Raw genomic sequence first — 27,261 nt, 5'->3', positions numbered from 1 at the left:
AATCTTCTATCATCTTTTGTAATTCCTCCCTGATTCACTGAGTAGATCTATGTATGTTATCTGCAAATCTTATGTTGTTAAGGTATTCCCCCAATAACGTTAATTCTTACATTTTCCCAATCTAAATTCTTGAAATTTAACTCCTTTCTCAATCGGAAATTTCTCACTGTCGTTATGTAGTTTTAGGATTGCTGTACCACCCGTATAGATATCTTCAAGTGTTCTAACATAAGATTCATCTATTTCTTGCTTTTGAAGGGCTTTCATTACTGCTGAGGTTTTGACAAAATCAAACGCTTTCTCATGTTCCATAAATGCCATAGATAGTGGTTTGTCATTCTCTGTTGATTTTTCCCTTAGCTGGTTAATTACATGGATATGGTATGTTGTTGAATACCTTCTGCTAAAACCTGCCTGCTCTCTTGTTTGATTAAAGTCTAGCTGTCTTTCTATTTGGCCTAATATGATCTTTGTAAATATTATATATATATACATATATATATATATATATAATATATATATATATATATATATATATATATATACGTGTGTGTGTGATTATGATCACTTTAGCACGTGATTCACGTGGTATTTTTGTACATGTTAGTGAGAACAATCATGCTATTAACTGGGAAGGGGCAAAAAAGATTGTGTATTCTAATAATGCAATGGAAAGGAATATCACTGAATCTAGCTTTATAAAAGAAAGTTACAACAGTGATATGAACATCAGTCAAGGAATGTATAAACTTGATTCTTTAATATCAAGGTAGGCAGTAGAGATGTATGGAAATAGTATTATTATATTTGCAAACACAGTAAGAGGGCAGTAGTGGTAATGAGATTTCCAACCCCGCCTCCTTGACACCTGTCAAGTGTGGACTTGTTGTCACTTACGGTGGGTACGTTTACCGTAGTGTCCCTTGAGAATTTATTGTAAATTTTAGCCAAATGATTTTTGAAAGCCACTCCTACCTTGACACCTGCCTGTGGGTGGATCTGCAGTCTCAAACAGTTGTGTACTGTCTCTGTAGTATATTTGTGACTTCTAATACTAAGTATCAGTCCTTTGTCAATGGCTTTTAAATAGTGTCGAAACCGGTCAGGACCTACACCCCGCCTCTCATTTTTCACCTGTGGATATGTGTGATAAATGAATCACGTGCTAAAGTGATTATACTCATCAGTGGATAGCACGAGCTCCTTCCGACCTTTCTGTGCTCTTTTCCCCATCTTGGAATATGCCGTCAGAGACTTTGCTGACGCCCTACTCAAGCTCACACGAACGAAGAACACCTGCGGTTTCTACGTGAATGCCCTGATGAACAAGTGATTCTAAGATCAATGATAACTAGATGGATCCTTGTTAAAATTAGAGGACCAGGCGTTTGGTGAAATACAACGAGCTATATTGGAAAAGCATATCACATCAAGACATTGGAAACTAAAAGGGATTTTGAAGATCTCTCGAGAAAAAGAAGACATTTTGAAGCCTCAATACCATCAGATTGGAGAGTTTCTCTACGGGAATATTGTTATGTGAATATGAGAAATAAAGTGTATCGGAAGCTTAAACATAAACACGACCAAAAAATGAAACTCCTAATCCAAAGAAGCCCCTGGACTTTCAACGCCAATCATGAATGTGTCGTCAATTTATCAAACAAACATCTGGATAGAAATGTAACTAATACCTTAGGTTACGGATTAAATTTTGCCTTGTCAACTGGCAGTACAAATAGTGTAGAAATTACCAAAGTACTTGGAAAAATATAGTGATTTAACCAGTGAAGAAGTGAACATAATTAAGGAAGTGATTTCTGTAGGTATGAAAAGTCAGACGCTACAAACACCCAAAAGATTTATGGAATTGAAAAAAGATAAAAATGTACACAGGACAAAAGCAGATAAATCAGGTGCTCTAGTAATTTTAAACAAAAGTGAACATATAGAAAAATGGATAATCTTTTGAGTGATGAGACTACATATAAAGAATCAAATAAGAACCCGTTAGATAATGTGAATAGTGCTTTCAATAGGAAAGTGAAAAGTCTGTTAAAAGGTAATGAAAGCCCTATAAAGAAGTGCGTGTGACTCTCCATCGCTACCGTATATGCATAGTAGAGTAAAAACCCACAAAACAAACTTTCCTGCCATGACAATTATTAGCTCAGAGGGTTCCGCATCTTACAGACTGGCGAAGTATTTCGTGGATGTCCTTAATCCGTTGGTAGGTACCATCTCTAATGCCAATATCAAGAATAATGTGGACTTGATAAATAAACTAAGTAGTGTACATGTTGATAGTGAATCGAAGCTTGTGAGTTTTGACGTCACTATTCACAAAGGTACCAATTGATGATCTACTGCAGTTTTTATCTGAATCATTAGAAAACACAGCTGGATATCTCATTTCCTAAGAGCACGTTAATTGAACTGATTAAACTATGTGTGAAAGAATGTAAATTTGAATTTAATGGAAAATTTTACTCAGGAAATTTTGCTATGGCAATGGGAAACCTTCTGTCCCCAGTGCTAAGTAACTTATATATGGAATTTTTTGAAAAGAAAATATTAAACAACCTAATTCCACGCAATGTAGTTTGGTTCTGATATGTTGACCACGTAACTTGCTTATGGCCAGGGGACGATGATGTAAATATTTTTTTGCCATGTTAAATTTACTATGGGAATAGAAAAAGATGAATGCCTACCCTTTTTGGATGTCCTCATACGGAGAAATAGTAGTGGGTTTAAATATAGTGTTTACAGAAAACCTACTAATATTTCTTCGTATGCGTATTCTGTTCTGGACCAAACAACAAGGTTAAAAAATCAGTGTTTGCATCTATGTTTTTGAGAGCACTACGGGTCTGTAGCCCAGAATATAGAAATGAGGAAATAGATAAGATTCGGATTACAGGCAAGAAGCTGAAATATCCGGATGGTATACTAAACAATGCATTAGAAGCGGCAAAAAAGACCACGTATCAAAACCAAAAAGAACCTTACAACACAAAAAATTTGCTTGTACTACCTTATCATAATAATATGAAAGATATCCCCCATCTCCTGAAGAATTTTGGTGTTCATGTCGCTTATAATAACAATAAAACAGTGAAACATTTACTCATCAAGAACTCTCCCAACAATACTAAAGGATGTATATATATATTATACTATATATATATATATTATATAATATATATATATATATATATATATACATATATATATATATATATATATATATATATATATATATATATATGATATATATATGTGTGTGTGTGTGTGTGTGTGTGTGTGTTTATGTATTACACATACCCACAGGAGAAAAATAAGAGGCGGGGTGTAGGTCCTGACCAGTTTCGACACTATTTAAAAGCCACTGACGAAGGACTGATACTTAGTATTAGAAGTCACAAATATATATACTACAGATACAGTACTGATGAACATACACACAACTGTTTGAGACTGCAGATCCACCCACAGGCAGGTGTCAAGGTAGGAGTGGTTTTGGCTTCAAAAATCATTTGGCTAAAATTTACAATAAATTCTCAAGGACACCACGATAAACGTACCCACCGTACGTGACAACAAGTCCACACTTGACAGGTGTCAAGGAGGCGGGGTTGGAAATCTCATTACCACTACTTCCCTCTTATTGTGTTTGCAAATATAATAATCCTATTTCCATACATCTCTACTGCCTACCTTAAAATCTAAACAATTTACAAATTTCTTTTGATATTAAAGGATCAAGTTTATACATTCCGCGACTGATGTTCATATTATTGTTATAACTTTCTTTTATAAAGCTAGATTCAATTATATTCCTTTCCATTGCATTATTAGAATACATAATCTTTTTGGCCCCTTCCCAGTTGATAGCATGATTGTTCTCACTAACAAGACTTACATGGAATTTTATAATACACAATCTTTGCCCCTTCCCAGTTAATAGCATGATTGTTCTCACTAACATGTACAAAAATACCACTATTTCCCTGTGAATATCTCACATTTTCAATGTTGTTCTATTCTTTTTTCCCTCGTCTTTACCCGTTTGACAAATGTAAAAGTTGTCACAAGACTTACATGGAATTTTATATACACATCCTTTAGTATTGTTGGGAGAGTTCTTGATAAGTAAATGTTTCACTGTTTTATTGTTATTATAAATTCGAGGCGATGACATATTAAGGAAACAACTCTGGCTCTGAACGGGCAAAGTTAATCTCTCTCTCTTTTCATACTACGTTATATACTTTTAAATTATGTTATGCAAATCTGAACATACATTTTAAACATCCTATAACTAAGCTAGCTAAGGAATCTGAAAAATGTTGCAAAACTCTATTCTAACATTTCATACAGTCAAGGAGATGATATATACGTTTTGAAAGTAGCAACATATAATATATATATATATATATATATATATATATATGATATATATATATATATATATACATATAATAATAATATATATATTATTATTTATTATTTTATTATATGTTGCTACTTTCAAAACGTATATATCATCTCCTTGACTGTATGAAATGTTAGAATAGAGTTTTGCAACATTTTTCAGATTCCTTAGCTAGCTTAGAGTTATAGGATGTTTAAAATGTGTGTTCAGATTTTGCATAACATAATTTAAATGTATGTAACGTAGTATGAAAAGAGAGAGAGATTAACTTTGCCCGTTCCGAGCCAGAGTTGTTTCCTTAATATGTCATCGCCTCGAATTTAAGAGACCCCGAAGTCTCTGCTTTGTTTTCCAATCCTGTCAACACGTTTGATAAGAGATCTCGAGATCTCCGTTGTGTTTTGGAATCCTGTCATCACGTCTGATAGGGACTTCTGCTTCGATCAAATACGTGTCTTTGTTGACATGATATGACTGGTTTCTTATGCGTAAGTCTTTGCCAAAACCACGTGCAGATTTCACAATTTTTCTGTAAAGTTACATCATTTTAGAAGCTTCCAGAAGGATTGCTTCATCTTTCGCATGCCCAAAACGTTTTGTGTGACATCAACTGTCCAGCTTCTGTAAGGAAGAGAGTTTCATTGTTGCTTTAGAACCGCATTGCGTTTTACATCTCTCTCTCTCTCTCCTTCTCTCTTCTCTCTCTCTCTCTCTCTCTCTCTCTCTCTCTCTCTCTATCGCACGGCACTTTTGATATCAAAGTAACGTAAAGATTTAATACTAACTGAATGGTCATTCGTAACTTTTAGATTTCAGATTTGAGATTTCTTAGTCATTTAGTAACATTTAGTGTTTTTTGTGGAATCTGAACAAATATTGTACAAGTGTGTAATGGCACCTATTTTTGTGAAATATTGTGAATTGGTGAATTTTTTTAACAAGCTGCAGCAGAAAGATAATTGGTTCCAAGGTAAAGTGTTTCTATAAATTTATTAGCTGCAACTAATAGTTACAGTGGTTTGGTAAAAATTTAAACTAATAGTTACAATGGTTTGAGTGAAACCATGTAAATTTTTACACATTGCAAATTTTTGTGTTTTGTGTTTGTTTCATTTTTTTCTTATTGAAGTGTTTATTTTTTGTGCATTATCCATTTTTTCTTATTGAAGTGTCTGTTTTTATTTTATATTCTGTGTGATTGGTGCTTTTTTGCAATTTTGGTATTTTCCACATTTTTCTGTGTTTTCATTTGCATTCACAATTTGATGAACTTAGATGTTTTCATTAATTAATTGTTGCACATTTAATTGAATTTAACACTTGTGAATTAATTTGCATTTACTTAGAATTCTTTTTAAGTTTCATTGTTGTTTAGCACTTGTGAAATAATTTCCAAATTTTAATTATTACCTAACACTTTTGAATTTTAATTGAATTAATTTTCTTGACTTTTGTGATGAATTAATTTTGATTTAATCTTACTTGATTAATTCAAGAATTAATTAAACTTTGCTTTGTTTTCAAGTAACAGTAATTTTCCCTGATATTGTGAATTTCACTTATAAATTTTGAGTTTGATAATAAATTTTTGTATTTAAAATTTTTATAAGTGTTTTCTTTTTTCACCAGTATATGTAGTGATTATATTGATGTTAGGTAGAAACATAGAGTGGTAATTGAGCTGTTTTCCTTCAATTTACTTGAAGTGAGTTAGAACCGGGGAGGTAATTAGTCTTCTGAAATCAAGGAAATACTTAGACTTTTAAAGAGATTTACCGGACAAAGCGGTAAATCTCTTTTACAACGTCTCATACAGCACCAATATTCCATGAGAACTGGGCAAATATCGAATGCATTATTCGTACATATGAGAGATATAGATCATCCTATTAACTGGAGTCAAGCAAGAGCCTTAATCCCTTGTAATGACACAGTTAAAAGGAATATCATGGAATCTTGTTTCATCAAGTCAAATAATAGACATGTTCTAAATTTAAGTCTTGGTTTATTTAAACTTGATGCCCTCATAATGAAAAAAGTTGTAGATAAATATAAGCAACAAAATTAATATATTCAGTTTTTACATGTTTTGGACTATATGATACGTTGAGTTTCTGTTAGGGTTGAATCTATGTTTAAGTTTGTGATCGTGTGATATCTGATAATCCTGGATTTTTTCTTTAATTTTTTCCCTTTTGACAATTAACCCTCTGGTGTTCTTGATCTTGTTGTTTACCGATAACTTTCTTTCCAATTGTATTTCATTCGTTCTTTGACAATGTCTTAGTAAAGACGAAAGCGCTTGGATTTTTGCCTATCATTTTCCTGTGGTATTCGCTTATTTAATGAAGTCACGTGCATCTACTGTGATTTTTTAAGCATACATGTGTATATATAAACATATGTGTGTGTGTGTGTAATTTACAATTTCTTTATACGTTGTCTCTTCCGTTACGCATTAGGTTATTACTGTCGTCTTCTTTTGACAGGAGTAGAAAGAAGAGTCCGAATCGTAATGAACGTCCCCAGTTCTGCAGCTGACGAAGGCGGCGACGAGGACGCCTCACAGGTCACCGTGTGCCAGCGGGACGTCTACGAAGTCCAGAACACGTGGGAAACTTTTGATGTCACGAACGCCGTCAAACACTGGCTCGAACATCCGTCGGAGTCTCAAGTCTTACAGGTGTGGCAACTTCACTCCCTAATTATTTCTAAAATATAAAGGGGGTCTTATAGTTAAGGCCAAATTGAAAATATGATACCCAACTAAAAAAAAAAATAACTGATTGAGCTTCGCTTCAAGCGATGGTTTTGAAGTCTGGTGTCATCTTCAGCTAGATCTCGATTGACGATGACAGAAAATACAAAAAGAGAAAATAATAGTTATTTTGAGATCTTAATTTCTATACCTTATAACAAATATTGTCATGAGTACCATTAAAGCTTTGCCTTCATTTACTCCCAGTTTTCCATCTTCATGAGGCACCGAGTTTTGGGTGAATAATATCACAAAACAAATAACAGAAGACATGTAAAAATTAGCTTGAAATTTCATCCAGTGTATTTACAACCCATTTTGCTGACAGGCAGTTTAATTTCTCTTTGAAATATGTTATTGTACTAACTATAATCTGCCGCCTAGTGTTACATCAACCCCCAGCTACATGTTTTTGGGCTTTCGATTTGCCTTGAGGACCATAATAGATAGGTAGGTCTTTTCTCACTTATCTTGCTGCAGTTTTCACCCAACATTTAGGAACAAATCTGTCGAGTTGAGCCTTGGACGCTTTGAAATAGGACCCTGTGGGTCCTAGGAATCAGATTTAATGATAATACTCACTAACGACTTCTAATCTTATTTATTCATTTATATTCTCTTGTTCTCGAGGTTTTCTTTTCCTTTGACAAACACGGGCATCGTTTAATATATATAATCTAACTTATAATGGATATGAATCTTTGATTTTATAATTATTATTATCATTCATACATAGTCTACAATAACTTGAAAACTTTTCGGCAATTAAATCCAAACTGCCGGAATTTATTATTATTATTATTATTATTATTATTATTATTATTATTATTATTATTATTATTATTATTATTATTATTATTATTATTATTATTATATCGCTGTTGTTATTGCTGCTGATGTCGTCATCACATAACTGATAAAAAATTCTATTTTCTTAGAAAAAAATACAACGACCAGCTCACGACTCACGGTCGTGTTTTTCCTTCGCAGATCCACATCGAATCAGTCTTCTCGACTGCCGGTGAGGGAGGCGACCTGGACGTGGTAACTGCTCCGAAGACGGACAGCGAGCCCCTTCTCCTCGTCTATTCCAAAGGGACGCACAGCCTGAACAAGAGGGAGCTTAAACAGATGATTGCGCACGAGTACGACGACGAAGAGCATCATCACTCTCAGGTACCAGAAAAGGTTGGGAGTTCTTGAGACGCACGACTAGCAACAATAAGGAAGTTGCACGAGTCCACCCAACTTGGAACGGGTATCTGTATCTAAAGGGACGAAAAATAGGGCGTCAAAACAGTTGCCTCACCCATAAAAATTTGCTGAGAAACTGGAAGGTTTTGCTCATCTGGCGCCGCCCTCTGCTAAGGAGAAAAGGTGTATGGTGGAAAAAGGAATAATAATGATTTTAACTCGCCTCCACGTAGATCTAGTTTTTTAAAGATACATTCTTACTTTTCCTTTCTAATAATGAACCCTTTCAGAGAGTTCGCATTCACAACTATGAAAGGATCGATCAGGAGTTAATAAAGCACAGATCTAGCATAAATAAAAATAAGATAATTAGACATTTCACTCTAATAAATCTTATGTGAATCTGCATTTTTTTTTTTATAAAACAGCCTTTTTTCCAGCAAATCGAGTGAGTTGGCATGGATAGCATCTCAAACATAGCTGAAACATAGTCTTAAGATGCAACAGAAGTAAAGGGATTATCATTGGGCTTTAATGGTGAAGTGTCGATATCACTTTTCCCATATTCAGAAACACGCTGGTTGGCTATGGTTCTGATTGGCTGGCACTAGGTTCCAGGAGTTCTGATCGAAGTAGCAGGCAGCAGAAGGGTTATCTGAGGGGTGCACCTTGATATTCTCTTGACGGTGATAGAGAGAAGAAATGTTCTCCTGGGTCATTTTTAGTGACAGTTTCCATCTAAGGATGCTGAAGGCCTCAACATATCAGAGGTGTCAATGGCCAGTGTTGCTGTCCAAGATTTTCATGCTCCTTACAGTCTGCTGGTGTTGGGGACACGGCTGTGTTCCCTTATTTAGGGCTGATAGACCACACTTCGTGGCAATCCTCTTGGAGGGGTGAATCATAGTCATACCAATGTAGGAATGGCAGCATCCATTCTCAGGGCATGATATTTGGTGAACCACTCCTCTTCTTTCCATGGGTTCATTGCTAGCAAAGGGGCTGTTCTGCATGAGGTACTGGACAGTCTTCTGATCCTAACAGAAAATCATAAAAGTGAATGTTTATTTACAACAGTCTAATGTCCTCTCATTTTTTTGTGGGGTCGTGGTTCTGGCTGATACCACCTGTCTATGGCAACCTGATGGTAAGATTACACGTGAGTTTGGGGGTGTTCAAGCTCATTGGATGTGGTATTTCAGGAAGAACAGTGTGAAAGGCCATGACAAACATGGACATTCATGACCACAACTTTTAATTGAGGCAGAGCCTCATGACTATTGGCTTACAAGGGACTTGCATGTGAAAGCCTTAAGAAGTGCTGGCGATATGGACTTCCAAAAAGGGAATGGTGCCATCCACACTTTTCTCTCACGTGAAGCAGTGCACCTAAGTACCCCTTCATTAATTTTCATTAGTGATGGTGACAAATGTATCATTGACATACTGAATTTGTATAAATGGTTTGGGTATCCTGCTGATGACATGCTGCTCAACAATTCCCACATAGCAGCATACCAATGGGAGAACCCATGGCTACTCTGTTGATCTGCATCTACATTTGCCCTTGTTGGTCGATAAAAGGGGCCTCCTTAGGGCAGAGCTCAAGCAGGCACCATAGGTATTCTTCTTGAATCTTTAATGTGGTAGAATCACCTGTGTATACTCGCAAGGACCATCTGTATTGTTCCATCCAAGTGCACGGTGGTAAAAAGACTATTTACACCCAACAATGCAATGATGCCCTGGGGTGGCGCTGCATGAAGCAAGTGTTTTGCCCAGTTGGTAGGTGGGAGTCAGGCATTAGCTTATTATGGGATGGGGGCCCAGTTGTTGGTCTAATAGGTTTGTACATTTCTGTAAATGTAACAACATCTTAATCCCCAGTAATCTAGGGTAGGTGTACAGTATCTGCATTAATTGTTTCTGTTATGTGGTTAACCTCTCTCCTAATATCATCAACACGGTTCCCCATGATGATCAGCCCGATGGATTACAATATCCTCCCTTGCAAAATTCTTTTGTGATGCCCTTCATTTTTCTCTTAATCAAGAAGCTACGGTAGGACCTTAATCCTTCTGAGCCTCTACCAGGAGGAGAGGCTGAAGATCATCAGTTGTTCTAATGAGGTCTTGGTCTTCCAGAGAGAAGATAGAATCTAGGAGGACCTCGATTTCAACATGTTTAGCCATAGGCTAAGGCCTCTCTATGGTGTAGTAGTTCAGCCCCATCTGATTGGTATATGTGGTGTGCCTCTTGATTGGAATACATAAATGCCCACCATTTCAACATAATAATATTATGAGCTTCTTGTGCACAGTATGTTAGTGGTGGGTGTAGTCCCTATCTTGGCAAGACATCAGGGCAGTTTTAATGACATTCTTATTGGGATGCTCTGTAAGGACATCCCACTCTTGTTCAAGGTGCCTCAGATGCACCAACACCTTCTCTTCGTTGCATTTCTTAGACACCTACTGCAGGTGGATGACTTGGTGGCAAAACTGTTGAGTCCCTGGAGTCCCTGGCATCTGGGTAATGAAGCTGTAGGTTTGAATACCTCAGAAGAAGGCCCTCTTTCCAATAAATAGAAACATAATGGCTCTGTGAATGTCTTTGAGTTGATATTGCAGTTTCTTAATCTCTCAAATAAGTTTCTTTGTAGAAGCAGATAAATTATATGACAGTTGTCCAAACTTCATCTTTTCCTTAACATTTTGGTACTACTCTCTACAATTTAATACAAGGCAATTGAAGTTAGGGGTCGTTGTCGTCGTCGTTAGATTAAGCCAGGTTTGTACTGGCATGGGCTCTTGCTTCTTACCAGTCCGTAACTGGTGATGGATGAAGGATTCTTCTCTGCAAAATGCCATTCGGCTCCAATTTAACAACTGGGCCAAAAGTTAAAAAATTTAGTGAGAGATAAAGTATTATAGAAGCAAGTCCCAGTAAGTAGGAGAGCATGGGAAGGAAATGATAAATAGGTTAGAGAAAAAGTTTGGGACTCAGAAGTTCCCTTGGGATGTGATAATGTTAATGCAGTGACTGGATGAATTTTATCTTATACTCAGGATGGCTGTATTCCATTAGATATTGCTCACTTGAGAGTGGCTAAGATGAGGAGTTGCTCTTCTCAGACCACTCTTTAAGGTTCTGGAGAAGAATAACAGGGATGTGATGATTAGGTGAGGCAGCTGCTGTTCGGATTGAACAACAGGTGCTTGGGTTTGAAGGTTGTGATAAGGTAGGGTTGTATTCAGTTTAGCAGTGTCTCTCTGTTTACAGGTTTCCCTGTGAGAAGTTTGAAGGGAACGATGATTCATTTTATGTAAGTGTTACTGATCTTTCACTCACTGCTTGGGAACTCTGTTGGCACTGTTCAAACTGTCTGAAGGGGAAGGAGAAGGATGGGCCTGAGAAGAAGGGCTGTCTGTCTTAGAGGTGGACGGGGATTTGGGATTCAAAGGAGGGGGAGGGGAAGGTTCTAAAGTACTTGGTACTGCTTCTCTGGGCATCGGCTTGTCATTGATTATCATCTTTAGTGCTGCTTTGACTTCTCTTTGTAGCTTTGTCATGGTCATTCCAACTTCTTCCTTAGGTTTTAGAATGATGTTTGAGGGTAAAGGTTGAAAATTTGTCTTGATTTTCTAGATTTTTTTCAAGTCGAAACTTGCACTTTTTGTTGGGGCATTTACTTTCAACTTTTTCTCCTCTTTTGAAAGCGTCTAGGCATTTCTTAGTTGGGTGAGTTTTGCTGCATATACCACACCGCTCGGTGGCTTTGCAGCGTCTGCTATGGTGTCCAAACTTGTGGCACTTGAAGCACTGGAGTGGCTCTGGAATAAAGGCTTCAATGGGGAATGATCCCCATATACTAAGGGAAACTTGTTTGGGATTTACTCCTTGAGAGGTGGCAATGACTTTCCTTGTGGGAATAGTGATAGTTGCAGATTTAAAAGTCATCTGTTAGCATCTATAATGTTTTCCAGTTGTGGAATGGGGTCAAGAGGCAGGGTGGTTGGGTATCTGCAAATGGCTGCTTTCTTGATTTTCTCTGATGGGACTAACAGTGTGAAAACAGTATTCCCTCGAAGAATCTCGTCTCTCTTTATTTTGGGGTAATAATCATATCACCCACTAGATTTGGTTTAACTGTCATTTTTAGAGTTGGATTTTCTTTCCCCAATCTTGCTATTTCAGCATAGGAGGCTCTGTATTTTAGAAGAGGTGAAGAGGTATTGATTATAACAAACTTGGTGGGAAGAGGGGTTCTTTCTTCTTGGATTGGTGTTTTCCTGAAAGCTTTCTTCTTCTTGCATACAGTGGTCCATCCTTCAGTGTTGCAAGGCTTGTCATTTCAGTATTTATATTGCTTGAGTGGGTTTCAATCATTGTATTTTCTCATCAGACATCTCTTGATGGGAGTTTTCTTCACTGGGGAGAGAATATATGGATATATTATCCTCTTCGGAGATGGTCGGTGGCTGGGTAGGCTTTTGGAGAAGAGTTGGGGATTCCATTCTCTTTTCAAATTCCTCAAGAGCTAGGTGATAATTCTGTTCATCAACAGGGGAGGCCTTTGAAAGGCTCAAATTCCTGGATTTTCTTATATATATATCATATATATATATATATTATATATATAGTATTATACATATCTATTATATATATAAAGTGTTGATGGCACCATCCTGCTTTGGAAGTCCATGTTGCCAGCACTCCTCAAGGTTTTACACACAGGTCCACTGTAAGCAACTGGCATTGGGTTCTGCCTCGACGGCAGTGGTGAATATCTGGAAAGTTAAAATCCACTTGCATGAACCTAAGTTCATTGTGCCTTCTCACATTGTTCTTCCTGGAGTACTACTTCTGATGAACTTGAGCATGTCCCCAAAACCTTGGTGGATAATATGTACTCCTACTTTCAGGTTGCCAGGGTGATGAGAAATGCCATTGACAAGTGGTATTGTGAGAAGAACCACGCACCTGAGAAGAATGAGAGGACCCTGAGACTGTTATACAAGGGTTACATGAACACTCAGTATAAGAAGGATGAGGCAGCACTGATGTAAAACCCATGCAGACATGAAAGTTGTCTTTATGATCTTCTATAGGGATCAGAAGATTGTCCTGTGTCATGAAGAACAGCACCATCGTCGTGATGATCCTATAAAGAGGAGAGGAGTGTTTACATATAATGTGTCTTGAGATTGGATCCTGCCATTCATACATTGATATGACTACAACCCGCCTCTCCAAGAAGCTATCCCCCTACAGGAAGGTTGGTTGATCTACCAGCACTACTGGAGGAAACACAGTAGTGACCCTTATTGCTAGCAGATAGTAAAGAGCGCAAAAATCCTAGACAGCAACATCGTCCAACACGCACCTGCAGTATAAGGTCCTCATCATCCTCTGATGGAAATTGTCACTGAGAAACAGCAGTGTAAATTCATTCAATTTTGTTTGAAAGACTGTCTACTACCGAAACAATAATAATTTCCTAATAACTACAAAACGATGTAGGAATTGTTGAAACAATTTGCATAACCAAAATTCCACGGAGAAAGCTATCCATTACTCTAATATATATGTGGATAATGTTAAAAAACAGTAGTCCTCATTTTTCCTGTTTCAGTCATCAAGAGCGTTTAAAAACCATTTTTCTTGATTTCTTATTTGGAACTCCCCATCTCCATGTATTTTTACTGCTTGTGTCATGATGCACTGTTTTCCTTTCATTTCTTACAGAGGATACTTTTATTCCAAGCGAACTGTCATTTCCAGAGTTATTTTAAGTAATTTCTCATTGGTTCCATCCAGAAAATTAATGTTCGTATTAAATTTTTCATTCTCATCTGGCCAAGACACTATTCCCTTTGACTTGCTACAGAAGTTACCTGTTAATGGTACTTATCACCTATCATAACTCTTGGAAAACTGATGAGCCTTCATTTTTTTTACAGAAGAGGAGAAGAAGACGATCATCAGACACAAATGCTGAACAGTCACTGAAAACATCGCGACCCAAGAGGAGCGTCGCAGAAGAGCTAGAAGAGGAGAGCAATATGATCTTCGATGGGGACACAATGTTCCCAGAACTTCCAAGCTACGCCTTAACGTCGCTCGAGGGTGAGATTATCTTGCCTTCAGTGGGGCATTTAGAACAACAAGTCAATTCCCATGTGAAATATGTGGCTTAATGAACAAGATTCGACTCCGGAGTAGAAAATGATTTTGGACCCATTTCCTCGAAAATACATTGGTCCCCTGTTGATATAAGCAGTGAATTAGGGACTTTGGTGGAATACATCCACGTTACAGTAAAGGACCGAGGATGTCTTCCTATGAAAGTACTGGGGAATAATTGGAAGATTCACACCCTGAAGAGCAACTGATATGACCTCTAAAGAGAAAGGGAATGTGATGATAAACACACACAGACACACACACACACACACACACACACACACATATATATATATATAGATATATATATATATATATATATATATGTATGAATGGTATGTATCCATAGTTTAACTCCTAAGGCCTGTCCACACTAGGAAACATTCAAACAAAGTTTGCGGACAATTCAGTTGTCGGCAGGAGGATTGTCGGTGCAGTAGCCTCTGTATTTACTAGGCTATTTTAATGCACTCGAGGAGGGATAAGAAAAAGAAATAGAGATCGTGAGGAAGTCTTTAGAAAAAGGAGCCTGTCATGCTGACTTGCTTCTGGCAGAATTGAAACTAGGTGCATTTATACATATATACATACACACACGCACGCGCACACACACACATACACACACACACACACACACACACACACACATATATATATATAATATATATATATTATTTATAATATTATCATACATATACATTGTACATTATACGTGTGTGCAAACAGTTTGCGATCAGTTTGCGAACAATTTTTCCTAGTGTAAATAGGCCATTACGTGGATAGATGCATAGAAGTTGCAGTATATGACTCTTATTTCTTTTTTCCAGGTCGTAAACGACCCACCGGTCGCAAACGCCGCAATAAAAATTCCTGTAAAAGAAAACCACTGAAGGTCGATTTCAAAGACATAGGCTGGGACAAGTGGATCATTGCCCCGCCGTCATACGAGGTAGAAAGAGATTGGGGGTGGGTGGCAGTTAGACTATATGATATTGATGATGAAGTATATTTATATCTGCACTATTCTAATGGAAAGTCTTACCAAAGTATTTTAACTCATGTTGTCGGGATTCATAATGAAATAATCTATTTTTCCTCCTGAATATGTGGCATAATTCTCATGTTTTCACTGATATTACAGGCTTATCAGTGCAGTGGGAAATGTTTCTATCCTTTGGCGTCCCACCTGAGCCCCACGAAACACGCCGTGGTGCAGAACCTCGTCCATTCCTTGCATCCAGACAGAGCGTCCAGGGCCTGTTGCGTCCCGACAAAACTCGGTCCCATTTCCCTACTCTACGTGGACAACGGAACTCCGACCTATGAATACAGCTACAACGACATGGTTGTGCTCGAGTGCGGCTGTAGATAGTATGGGCCATATTCTATTCCAGGTGGCCTCCATGCAGTGCAATCTTTTTCCAAGATGGCCAAATGAAATTGTGAGATGATATGACAAGGCATTTTCTGGTGTCTTCAAGATGACCCTAAAATGACATCGGCTTCAAGATGGCCCAAATCAGTGAACTTTTCAGTGTTTGTTTCGGGATGAGAAGAAAAGACCTGGTTTTTAGTGAGGTCTCCTATTAGTCATGTGGTCTTCTACCATCAAACTGAACTTTATGTTTAAGCCATGCACTCTTAGGAATAAAGCGTTTAGTGATGTAAAGTGACTTCGGTAGACAGAGACTGATGATATATTGTAAGTGTTTTTGTGCTAAAAAAGTCGACATTATTGTTAGAGGCGTCGACAGAAGCTTTAAAGCGAAGAATTTAGGGTATTTTATGGCTTGTGCTTTTTTCTGTGGCGTCTGGAGTGACTGACGGGTTGGTTGTTTTCGATGACACACTCGGTAGAAGGTGTCACAAACATGAATGTTAAAATGCAGACAATCCTATTTTTCAAAGAGTTCTTAAAATCACTCCCGGTGTGATATATATGAAATAATGAGAATTAAGGAGAATCGTGAGCGCTATGTAGTAGAGATGCACAAAATGTTTGTACAAATCCTGAACAGACTGGCTGGATATAGTCTAGGTGCCAAAGCCTGAACCTTGTTGCAAGGTCTGCCCAATGTTTTTTGAATGATTGCCCCTATTTAGAAGGTGTTGACTTCAGATCTGAATGATGCCACACTGGCATCCTTGATGGTTTTGAGATATTCAAGATGGCCGCCAATATGGATACTGCAATATGTAAATATTGGTCTTATGATCATTAATTTGATAAATTATTATTATTAGAGGTATATTCTGTTAGGATTCACAAAGAAACGAATAACTTATGCCAGAATGTTTATATTCAATATGAAATATCTCATTTTATCAGTGTAATTGCTTCAAAATGACCAATAATAAGTTTTCCACATGTTATTAATCAAAGAATTAATTTCAGGCAAAATTCAAGTAATTCTTAAACCCACAAAGATAAATCATAATTACCAGACATTTGAGCAGAGAATCAAAATACAAAACAATGAAAACAAACAAAAATTATCTTTTGCTTTGAAAAAGTTTAATATGTGCACTATGCAGGAGGATATACTAGTCTTCAATTTCCTCTATATTCTCTTCATTGAGATCACTGTCTTCGTCATAACTCATGTCACGTCTTGTCCAAAGATTATAGCAGCCCCCACATACACCGCAAGCACAAAAGAATGTACAAGACAGCTGACTACTCCTGCAACCACACCTTCGAGATTTGCATGACTCATTACCAGAGCATCCACATCGAATCATCTGCAGAATCTCATCTGGAGCTGATTTGGTAATTGGAGGAGTTGTTACAGTGAAAAGGGACCTTGAATGCTTCTCTTTTTTCCAGCCGTATAATGTAGGGTAAAGGTTTGGAGGATCTGGCTCCTTGAAGGTGAGCACGCTTCACATTTTTTATGAATGCCTCAGTGGTTGGTGGCAAGGACCTCAGTACTTGCATCCTAGTGACCTTTCTGTTACCTGGTTTTGCCAACTACACCTGATAACGAGCCTCTGACAGTGTTTTCATGGCAACAATAGCACGTGACAAGAAACTTGCTGGCTTCATCAACAATAGCACAAAAGTCACTTTGTTCATCTCCTAATTTTTTCAGTATACATCCCTTTCTCAGGATCTTGATAGTGTAGTCTTTCTAGGGTCCCACATGTAAGCTGTCGTGTTGCATCCTGTGAGTGTGATGGCCTAACAAATCTTCAATTATGTCCTGATGTTTGATCACTGTGTCAGAAATGCTGCAGACTGATCTCTTGGCAATTGTCCCTTCCATCACAACAGGAATGTTAATGTTGTTACTATAGTACTGGTGTGCAAGAAGGAGAAACACATCAGTGTCGTCACAGAAATTTTGATTGAACACCCTTCTTCTCTTGCAAGATGAATCATCTGTTGTATACAATGATAACTTCTGCCTCTTCATGTTACCTCCTGTAAGGACTAGATTGTGTTGGAAGCTTCATGAAATGATGGTAAAGACGATATCCTTGATGGCAATTGCTGGTAAATAAGTTCAATCAGTTGCTTCTTGTTGTATGTAACATTGAGGATAACACTCTGTTTTGATAAGGGGATACCTAGCCTCAGTTGGTACTGTCTGGTAACGCCTTCTGCGCATCCACTCCTTGTTCCATCTTTAGTATTGTAATCATAGTACCGGTCAAAAACTAAATACGCGCCATTCTCACTGAGCTTGCTCATGCTGTAGTCAACAAAGCTATCAATGTAGTCATGAACTACCCACAGTATTGCACATCCATAAGGCCACTGTCATCAAACATTGATGTTGGCACTGGGGCAAGTTCATGGTTAAATACATGCTTCAAATCAATGTCTCTCGTTGCCAAAATACCCATTAATCTGGAGTATATCAGAGCAGTATCAAATGTGGACGATATACCAATAATAACGCTCTTTTTAATGACAGACAATGTTTTAACTCTGCTTCGAATCGGATTATGGAGCGCTGCCGGCCATGATTCATGAAATTCTACCATCTGTTCATTTCCGATGGTAATTGTTTCGTCAACATTCACTTGGCCATATTTCACAACCCCAGAAGCTATGTTGACAAGGCCATCTTGATGTTCATCTGGACTCAAAGGATCAGTGAAAGATGCCTGTTTCTCCTGGATTTTCTTTTTGTCAGTTTCATCTGCATGTCTGCGAGCATCCGACTCCTCCTTGTGTGAAATAACATGTACCTGATTTTAGTTTTCTTTCATTTCAACAAGATCTTTCAGAAGCTGACTGCAGTGCCCATCTCTTCATGGCAGCTGGTTTAAGAATAATGCCCACCAGTCCTCCAGGGCCAAGGCCATATCTCATAAATTTGGTCTATATGAACATATCAGACCACATCCCGTTCCAGATGCCTGCTTGATGCAGCATTACATGTTCTCCTTTGGTGAAAGAATTAAGAACCTCCCTTGACAGTTTGTTCATGGATTCCAAGTAGTATAAGCCATACCGAGCGTAGTTAATGTGACCAGCAGCAAAGAAAAAAAATTAGTTATGTAAAATGGAAATGTTTAGAATATAATTTGGTATATAATATGATTTTGAGCTTATTCAAATTCAAATTTCTTGCATTTGGGTCTAAAGTTTAACTTCCAAAAAACATTCAAATAGATTTTATGAATATATATTATATTATATGATCAATGTTTTTTATTTCATTCTAAATAAACAAACAAAATAATTATAAGATTTCATAAAAATCATTCAGTATAATTATGATGACCAGTTATTACCTGCTCATCAGAGCATGAAAATTGGTCCTTGCATCATGATCCTACCAAGTTTTACCTTTTAAAATGACCGTTTAGCCAGAATATGGTCAATAAAAGAAAAATTACAAAATACGGCGGCCATCTTGAGTATCTCAAAACCCTCAAGGATGCCAGAGTGGCATCATTCAGATTTGAATTCAGCACCATCAAAATAGGGGAAATCAGACCACGAAGCAAGGTCATGCAAAAGATCTTAGTTAGGCACCTGGACTAATACGATAATGGGGTGGCAAAAGAGCTGCCTAAACCCTATGTATCAAAACGCCAGTTTGATTAATGAATGGAAAAATAAGGAAGTAAATGTACTAGAGTTGCAGTTGAAAAATAACTATAAAAAAATACATTATTATACTGAAGTAAAAACATTGTGTAAACGGAATGTGTGTACTGTGTTTAGAATCCGTGACGTGTCTTATCTAGAATATAAAACGTTTGAAATCGTTAAGTTTTACATTAGTTTGATTAACAGCGGCATCGAAAAGAACAGGATAATTTTTGATGAAGCATCGTGTGATAGCCATATTTTTCTGTTGAAAACAACTATTCAAAGCAATATTTCCACGGTCAATATTATTTACGTGCTGAGAATAAGTTTGATGTATGAAATGAATCTCAAGGCCATTTACGTTTACTGTTCAAAGGGTGAAAATGCGTACTGATCGACATTTTGCCTTTTGGTTATCAGAGCACATCTGGTTAGATCATCGCCATAGCGCAGGGCAGGAAGGAAGCTGTTATTGACAGGGTTTTCTTATGACTATCCCCGTGTCAAGATATTGATTCCCGTAAAATAGACAGGCGCTAATGTAGTTCTTTACGGGTAATAACACGAAAATCATTTGATTAAAAGTTGAAAAACAAATGCAACTGAAGTTTTATATTTTTAAATTGATTACTCTAGGCTTATCTCTATTGAAATTCATGTGAATTACAAGACCGAGAGATGCCGTGAGCACACTTGCTCCCTCAAACACTGCAGACCAAGCAGAGTTGCCACGAACCTCCGGAGGGAGTCTCTCTCTCTCTCTCTCTCTCTCTCTCTCTCTCTCTCTCTCTCTCTCTCTCTCTCTCTCTCTCTCTCTCTCTCTCTCATCCCAGGGAGAACAGCTCTGTATGAATAATAATAATGTAAATAAAAGAGAGGGGTCATTATTTAGTCTCTTCAGACATGATTTGAAAGTTCTAGCGCCAGAGGTTTTCCAAATAGCACAAATTGCGCCTTAGTTCATAATTACACAAAACAGCCGGGAATGCATAATGGCACGTACATTATGCCTGTTTGTATAATTTTAAATAATCTCATATTGTGAGGGCGAGACCTGAAAGGAAAATCACTTGGTTGTTGAATATCGCCATCAATACAGATTCGCCTTTTACATACACACACACAAACATATATATATAAACATACACGCACACATATATGTCCTCATCATCAGGCTGAAAGAAAGATGGAGACTATTTCTTCAGCGATACACCTGAATAATGTTTATATATACAAATACAAATAACCCCCACGCCTTTTTATATAGATAATAAACATGCCGATTTTTAGTGTTAACATAACAATACAAGGACACAAAGGACAACTTTTATCAGTCTTCAGAAATCAAGTACAAACAAACGATGATCTTTGAATACTTATGTTTTATCTTCCTGTAAGTAAATAAAAAAAAATATTTCGATATGCGAGTGTGATTAAAGGTCTTTTAACAATGTTTTGCATTTAAATTACGTGGGTAGGTTAATATTCGAAATTTCACGAAGCATTGTTATCCACGAGGCTGTCTGTTGGGGTAGGTAGGTGTCAGGAGCAGCAGCTGTGACATGGGCTGGAAGGCGGGAAATTGCAGCTAATGCAAGGCAAAGTATTGCGGTTTTATTTTCAGAATACTTTGCTCATCTATATATTTTTTCTTGGACTTACAAATCATTTTAATACCTCAGTGATTGGGAAGTTTCAGGAGTATTTTACCAAAGAACATATCTATCGAGGAAAAGATTGAAATCTCGTCACCTTGTGTGTATTGATGACATATATACGGAATAAAGGTTAGCTTAGATTGATTTTTTAAAGGCATCGGGACGATATTTGAATAGGACCAATAGATACGGGTTTCAGTAAGAATGTAATTTTGACTGATAGGAAATGAGTATGCTTCATGGGCCAGTTAAATCAATTATCTGCCAAATCAATATTAGAGGAATATCGTTCTTTTATCATTGCTTCCTGCTCTAGTGGTCAACACCACTAAAGGTCATTTTACAAGTTTAAACTTTGGTTCCTTAATGAAGTATTTCATACTCGTGCAATGAAATTGTAGCTACATAGAAGATCTGAACAGTGTGTGGGCATTGTGTAGGTGCAGCTAGGCAGGGCTATGCGAATGAGACAAAACGGTGATTAAAAGTTCATCATTCGTTTGTGTTTGATATGAATAGACTTTTCGATACAACATCGTCTTTCTTATCTTGCGCTTTCATGGACATATTATCAATCCAAATCGGAGCATGAATGATTTATGGAAAAGATAAGTATATCTTAGCTTTACCAGACCACTGAGCTGATTAACAGCTCTCCTAGGGCTGGCCCGAAGGATTAGATATTTTTACGTGGCTAGGAACCGATTGGTTACTTAGCAAAGGGACCTACAGCTTATTGTGGGATCCGAACCACGTCGAGAAATGAATTTCTATCACCAGAAATAATTTCCTCTGATTTCACGTAACATGTGAGGTTTCTTGTATATGCAAATATAAACATTCATGGTGTTATTGAAAAAAAGTTTTAATATTGATTACAATAAGCCAACGATAAATAAAAATTTGATTTTCAGCCAGTCACAAGCTACACGTGTGAAGATGTGCGCCATTCAAGTTGAAAGATCATCAGCATTATGTCAGACACCCTCACTCACACAGCACCATTCACCCTGATACTGTATGCACTTTTGAGTTTCAATGTTAAGGTCCTTTCTTTCCAATACGTCGATTCTGTTTCCCCCTCCTACTCCAAACTGACACTTCACAAGTACGTCCTCTTTCACCAAACAATTCAGCCTCCATTTTTTCCATATGTCCTGACTATCTCAAACCATTGATGCCTCCTTTCACTCATGTGACTTTTATATTGCATCTCCTCTGTGTCTCCACAACTCTCACCTGATTGGCTCAGCAGACCATCCATAAGTACCTACAGTCCAACTTTTGCTGTCATGGACACTCGAAGACTTTCCAGCCCCCTGCACACCTCCTGCTACCTTCCTTGCCTCACTTCGTGTGACTTATTGTTCTTTTATCATCTGCACCGATTCCATTCTTCCACCCTCCTGCTTCCTCTTCCCCTTATAACATTAAGCTCGCTCATGTTCAGTTCCAACTGACTAAGGTTTGATTTCAGTTTGGAGTGGGAAGATGAAAGGAACAGGAACAGTCTAAAAAAAACCCTTTAAATATTGATTATTTTGCATTTTTAGGTGTCATATTTCATCTGCCAGATCAGCATTTGTAGGCGTCGTAACTCTGGAACATGCGTCGTAACCGTAGAAATAATTTCGGATGAATATAATTGAAAAGCGTCGTAACCTCGGAACGTCGTAAGCCGAGACCGTCATAACCCGGGGACTGCCTGTATTTCAAGGGACTGATTGAGGTAGGAGGACGTTCCAAAACACGCAGTTTTCTTTTTAGCGAATGACTGACTAGCTCTCGCCTATTGATGAGATTGCCCAGCTACCTTCAGGACGGTGCCCTCGTGCGGCACTTCCAAGAGAGGCTTGGTCAGTCCATGTCATTAGGACCTCTGAACATATACAAAAGCAACAAGGTTGTCTCCTCAAAACGTAGCAGCAGACTCAAAACAAAGGAGCTTATGTATGATCTCTATAAAACTAAAAGTGATTTAAATGGCAAAAAAAAAACATACACACACAGTCCAAATATATGAATTGATGTCTTGAAATTGTTATTCCTGAAAGAGAGAGAGAGAGAGTACAAGGCGACGGGGTCTCCATTTTGACTAAAAACTTGGTGGGTTCGACTGAGAAGCAATTCATATATCAGTTCATGAGCTCATCCAAACAAGTGGAAATCGGCCCAATACTGCCTACGGCGGTTTATTGCCTGATTTTGTAAATTTTCATTTATTCCTTTTTGTTTATTTTCTGTATGTGTCACCTCATATCCATTCTTATTATCTGGTATCTTCATATTTCATACTTATTTACTTTACCTAATTATCTTCAAATCTATATTTTACATACATTTATCTTAATTTCGCAGATGTTATATGCATTCATCTTCATTTTCTTCATACATGTTATATCTAGTTGTCTTAATTTTCTCCATAGTTGTTATATCCATTTGTCTTGATTTTCTTCAGGCATCATTTTTATATCTCAACGTTCATGATTAAGTTTTTACTACCACTCTACTTTAGTTAACTTTTCTGAATTCTCTTCAGATAACATTAATTTTGATCCATTTACCTTTCTTGTCTCTCTTCATATCAAATATAATCATTTTATAACATTCACGTAACAAATATTTTAAACTTCGCATTTTACTCATACCCTTGTATTATTTCAGAGACTACATTTCATGCGTTCCATGTCCTGCCATATTGTGAAGTATATTTAAATATATATTTTTAATAGAAATTGTGCCAATATCGTACAGCTCAAATAAAGTCATGAAACCCAATTTAAAACTGGTCTTTTAATGTCTTTTCATCTCGCGTTACCTTACCTTGCAGAGAGAGAGAGAGAGAGAGAGAGAGAGAGAGAGAGAAGCGATATCTGTCATAAACGAAAATATTTTCATTGATTTCAAAAAGTGTTGGTAACAATTTGCTTCAATATTAAAATTTCATGTTGGTGTATTATTGACAAACGCTTATAAGGAAAAACGGACAACACGCATTTTTAAACCAAACTCAACTCAGGGAAAGGAAAGCTGCACAATCATAGCAGTAGAACTGAACTGGTGTTGGAATTCGTATCTTAAGTGATTCAAGATCGACATTTTTCCCATTATTAGAGAAAGAAGGATTACTCGCCTGCGAGGAAGACTGAGGAAGAAGATAATGCTAGTTACAGAGGGCGAGAAAAGGTGGAAAACGACAGTCGCGACGTTGAAATGGCAAGCAGAACATGGTTACCTTCCATTTTTGGATTCCAAGGAAAAGCGAGAAATGCATCAATGAAACCATAGATAGTTGTAACTCGCAGAAAGGCCAAAGCGGTGCAAAGAAGCTACGCCCTTGCTGCTCTCTTGGTGATCTGATGCTATCTTACCCTTTCTCTGAAATAGCGTGGGATGATGAAATGGAATATACAAGACTGAAAGCGAGAATATCCCCTCCAGAATATTAGCTTTATCAAACCCAGTCACACACACTTATCCAAATTACGTACAAACGAAATTTCCAGCAAGAGAAATCTTGTAGGAAGGTGATGCTAATGATTGCCTAAACATGCAAGAGCGAATTCTGTCTCAAAATCTAAAATCCTCGCGTATCAAATATATTGGTTAGATCAAAATGACTCGTAGTACTATTTCAAAGCACAAAGCCAAATTTTAGTGTATCTAAATAAGAGGAATCTACTTTTGGGACTACGTTCATTCAGACTGTTTCAAATAATAAGGTTTTATTTGAATTATAATGGCAATAAATTTGACTTCGATTGACTTATGGGCCCAGAGATAAACTGTAATTGGCTGTTATCCCTGATCAAATCTGTAAAATGTTATTATTATTATTATCATTATTATTTGGTATCATCACTTTCTCGTGATCTTTAAATGGAAAATAAAGTCCACAGTAGTATAGCTATTGCTGACTGACTACAGGTAGCGTTCGCCAACTTGATCAGTTGACCTCTTCAGCCTGATTAAACATAGAAATAATAATACGTTTAGGAGAACACTTTTGGCAAATATGAAAAAACTGCTTGTTATTCTTTCAGGTAATCCATACTTGGTCGATGGTCTATTAGCAATTCTCTGGGAACGTCGTGGCACGGTAGAGGCTGACTTATTGGTCTTTCTGCTTGTTCGGTTTCCCATATCGCCTATACAATATCTATTTCAACATTTAACCAGTCTATCCCATGGTCTACTTCTAAACTATGTTTTGCTACCATACTTTTCTGGGATCCTATTCTGCAATCTCGCTTATGTTCTTCTAAATGACTAGAGAGTCCTAATTCTGTTACACCATAATATCTTTTATTGCAATCTTTGCAAGGCATTGAATAAACAACAACTTCCTTATCAGTGGCAACATTTTCCTGTCTGCTTGTTTTAACCTGACAACCTACAGAATTCTTACAACTAAAGGCTAATTTCACACTTTTGGATGATAGTGCATTATGTTGCATGAATTTCTTTGCAGCAGATAATGATTGGTGATATGGTAAAACTAATTCAGAAGTATACATTTCGGAATTAGTTGGTTTATGATATTATACTGCAAAAGAGAAGGAAAGAGTATCTGGATTTTGGTGAACTATTCGTCTAGAACATCTAGGAAATGTAAACTATTATTATTATCATATTCCACAGTGAAACTTATTGTTTACATAAGTTGAGAATTCGTTGATTTTGTCTAGCCCTGTGATGAATAGTAGAGAGATCATCAACATATTAAAACAAAACCAAAGGTCTAATATTTTCAGGACAATTAAGTATAAATTCTGATTCCATAACCCCATGCATAAATTGGCGAGTACGGGACTTTAAGGTGAACCCATGGCCACACCAAACTTCTGCTGAAAAGCTCCACCCTCAAAAGTAAAAAAAATGTATTGTTGACACAAAGTTTGATAAGGCTTATGAAAGGCTGTATAGGAACAGGTGGAATAAAAATGCCTTCTTCCGCTTTCTTACACAGACGGTCTACAACAAAATCCAAGGGGACATGGTGAAAAGGGCAGTTACATCTAAACTGATCATTTTTATGGGACAAACACCTACCATGCATTTCTAGTCAGGTTAAAATACAGTTTAACCCACAAAACAAATTACTACGAAAGGTTTCTCAACTGATTCTGGTAGGTTTCAGTGTACTTTAAAACACACTAAAAGTTTACCAAAGTAGGACTCCCGGAAAAGTGTTTTTTTCAATATGGCTTCCAAGATGGCAGCCGAACCTCTTAATGATTATAACTATGCAACTATCAACTCAAATTTGATGCTCTTGGTGTCTATTCCTAGCTTTTAGGGGACAAAAAACACATTAAGATCATAAAAAATATACTGTGTAGCACAAAAATTCAACATGGCGTAAAAAAATTAACACATTCTAACCATTTTTTATATCACACAGTATAAGTTAAGATTTAATGCACAAATACCTTTGTTCACAGAATAAGTTTCAGAGTGTTCAGTTTCGAGTGTCATGATGTCATCCTCCTCCTCCTCAGTATCTACCTCTTGAGTGTTGTTTGGATTGTCACAGTTTTCTGTTTGGCAAGGGCCACATGCAGCAGTGCTGAGGAATCCATAGCATCTGCAGCTGCATCAAGAGGACTTGCCACCAAAGAGATCAACCTTCAGGTCTTCTCCAAGATCTAATATGTCCTCTAGAGATTTGTTTTGAAGGATGAATGCACTAGCACAAGACTTCATGACAGGATCAAATTTTACTAATTCCAGAAGGCTGACTTTTTTCTGATGCCTGAGTAGGCATGCACAAAGAGCAACTCATTGCACACATCGTCTCCTAAAGTTTCTTTCAACAGTGAATGTTATACACTTTGTGTTCTTTTGACTGCTTGTTTGCATCAGAATGGAAGTAGATGATCTCATTGTCTGTTCTGGAGTAATGCAGGAGCAAGACCAGCAAATCTGTATCCTCGCTGACCAACGTTGTGGCGCAATGACGGGATCGTTCAACTGT

At 37.3% G+C, this 27,261-nt stretch overlaps 1 protein-coding gene across 2 annotated transcripts in view; it reads left to right on the top strand.

Moving 5' to 3' along the window:
• LOC135221862 (bone morphogenetic protein 10-like) overlaps positions 1–22,238 on the top strand; it is a 190,460-nt gene extending 168,222 nt beyond the window's left edge. Inside the window, exons 4-8 of one of the 2 annotated variants that reach the window (XM_064259805.1) lie at positions 6,928–7,121; positions 8,187–8,372; positions 14,354–14,519; positions 15,404–15,525; positions 15,718–22,238. In XM_064259805.1, the coding sequence (XP_064115875.1) occupies positions 6,928–7,121; positions 8,187–8,372; positions 14,354–14,519; positions 15,404–15,525; positions 15,718–15,948 (899 nt within the window). In that variant the 3' untranslated portion in view covers positions 15,949–22,238. Of the gene's footprint in view, positions 1–6,927; positions 7,122–8,186; positions 8,373–14,353; positions 14,520–15,403; positions 15,543–15,717 lie in introns of both variants that reach the window. The other variant, XM_064259806.1, reaches the window with a different exon arrangement.
• Positions 22,239–27,261: the final 5,023 nt, after the last annotated feature.

Source organism: Macrobrachium nipponense, chromosome 3 (genome assembly GCF_015104395.2).
Source record: "Macrobrachium nipponense isolate FS-2020 chromosome 3, ASM1510439v2, whole genome shotgun sequence".
Classification (NCBI taxonomy): Eukaryota; Metazoa; Arthropoda; class Malacostraca; order Decapoda; family Palaemonidae; genus Macrobrachium; species Macrobrachium nipponense.
The sequence above is the reverse complement of the archived record's forward strand: the minus strand, read 5'-3'. Positions and strand labels throughout refer to the sequence as shown.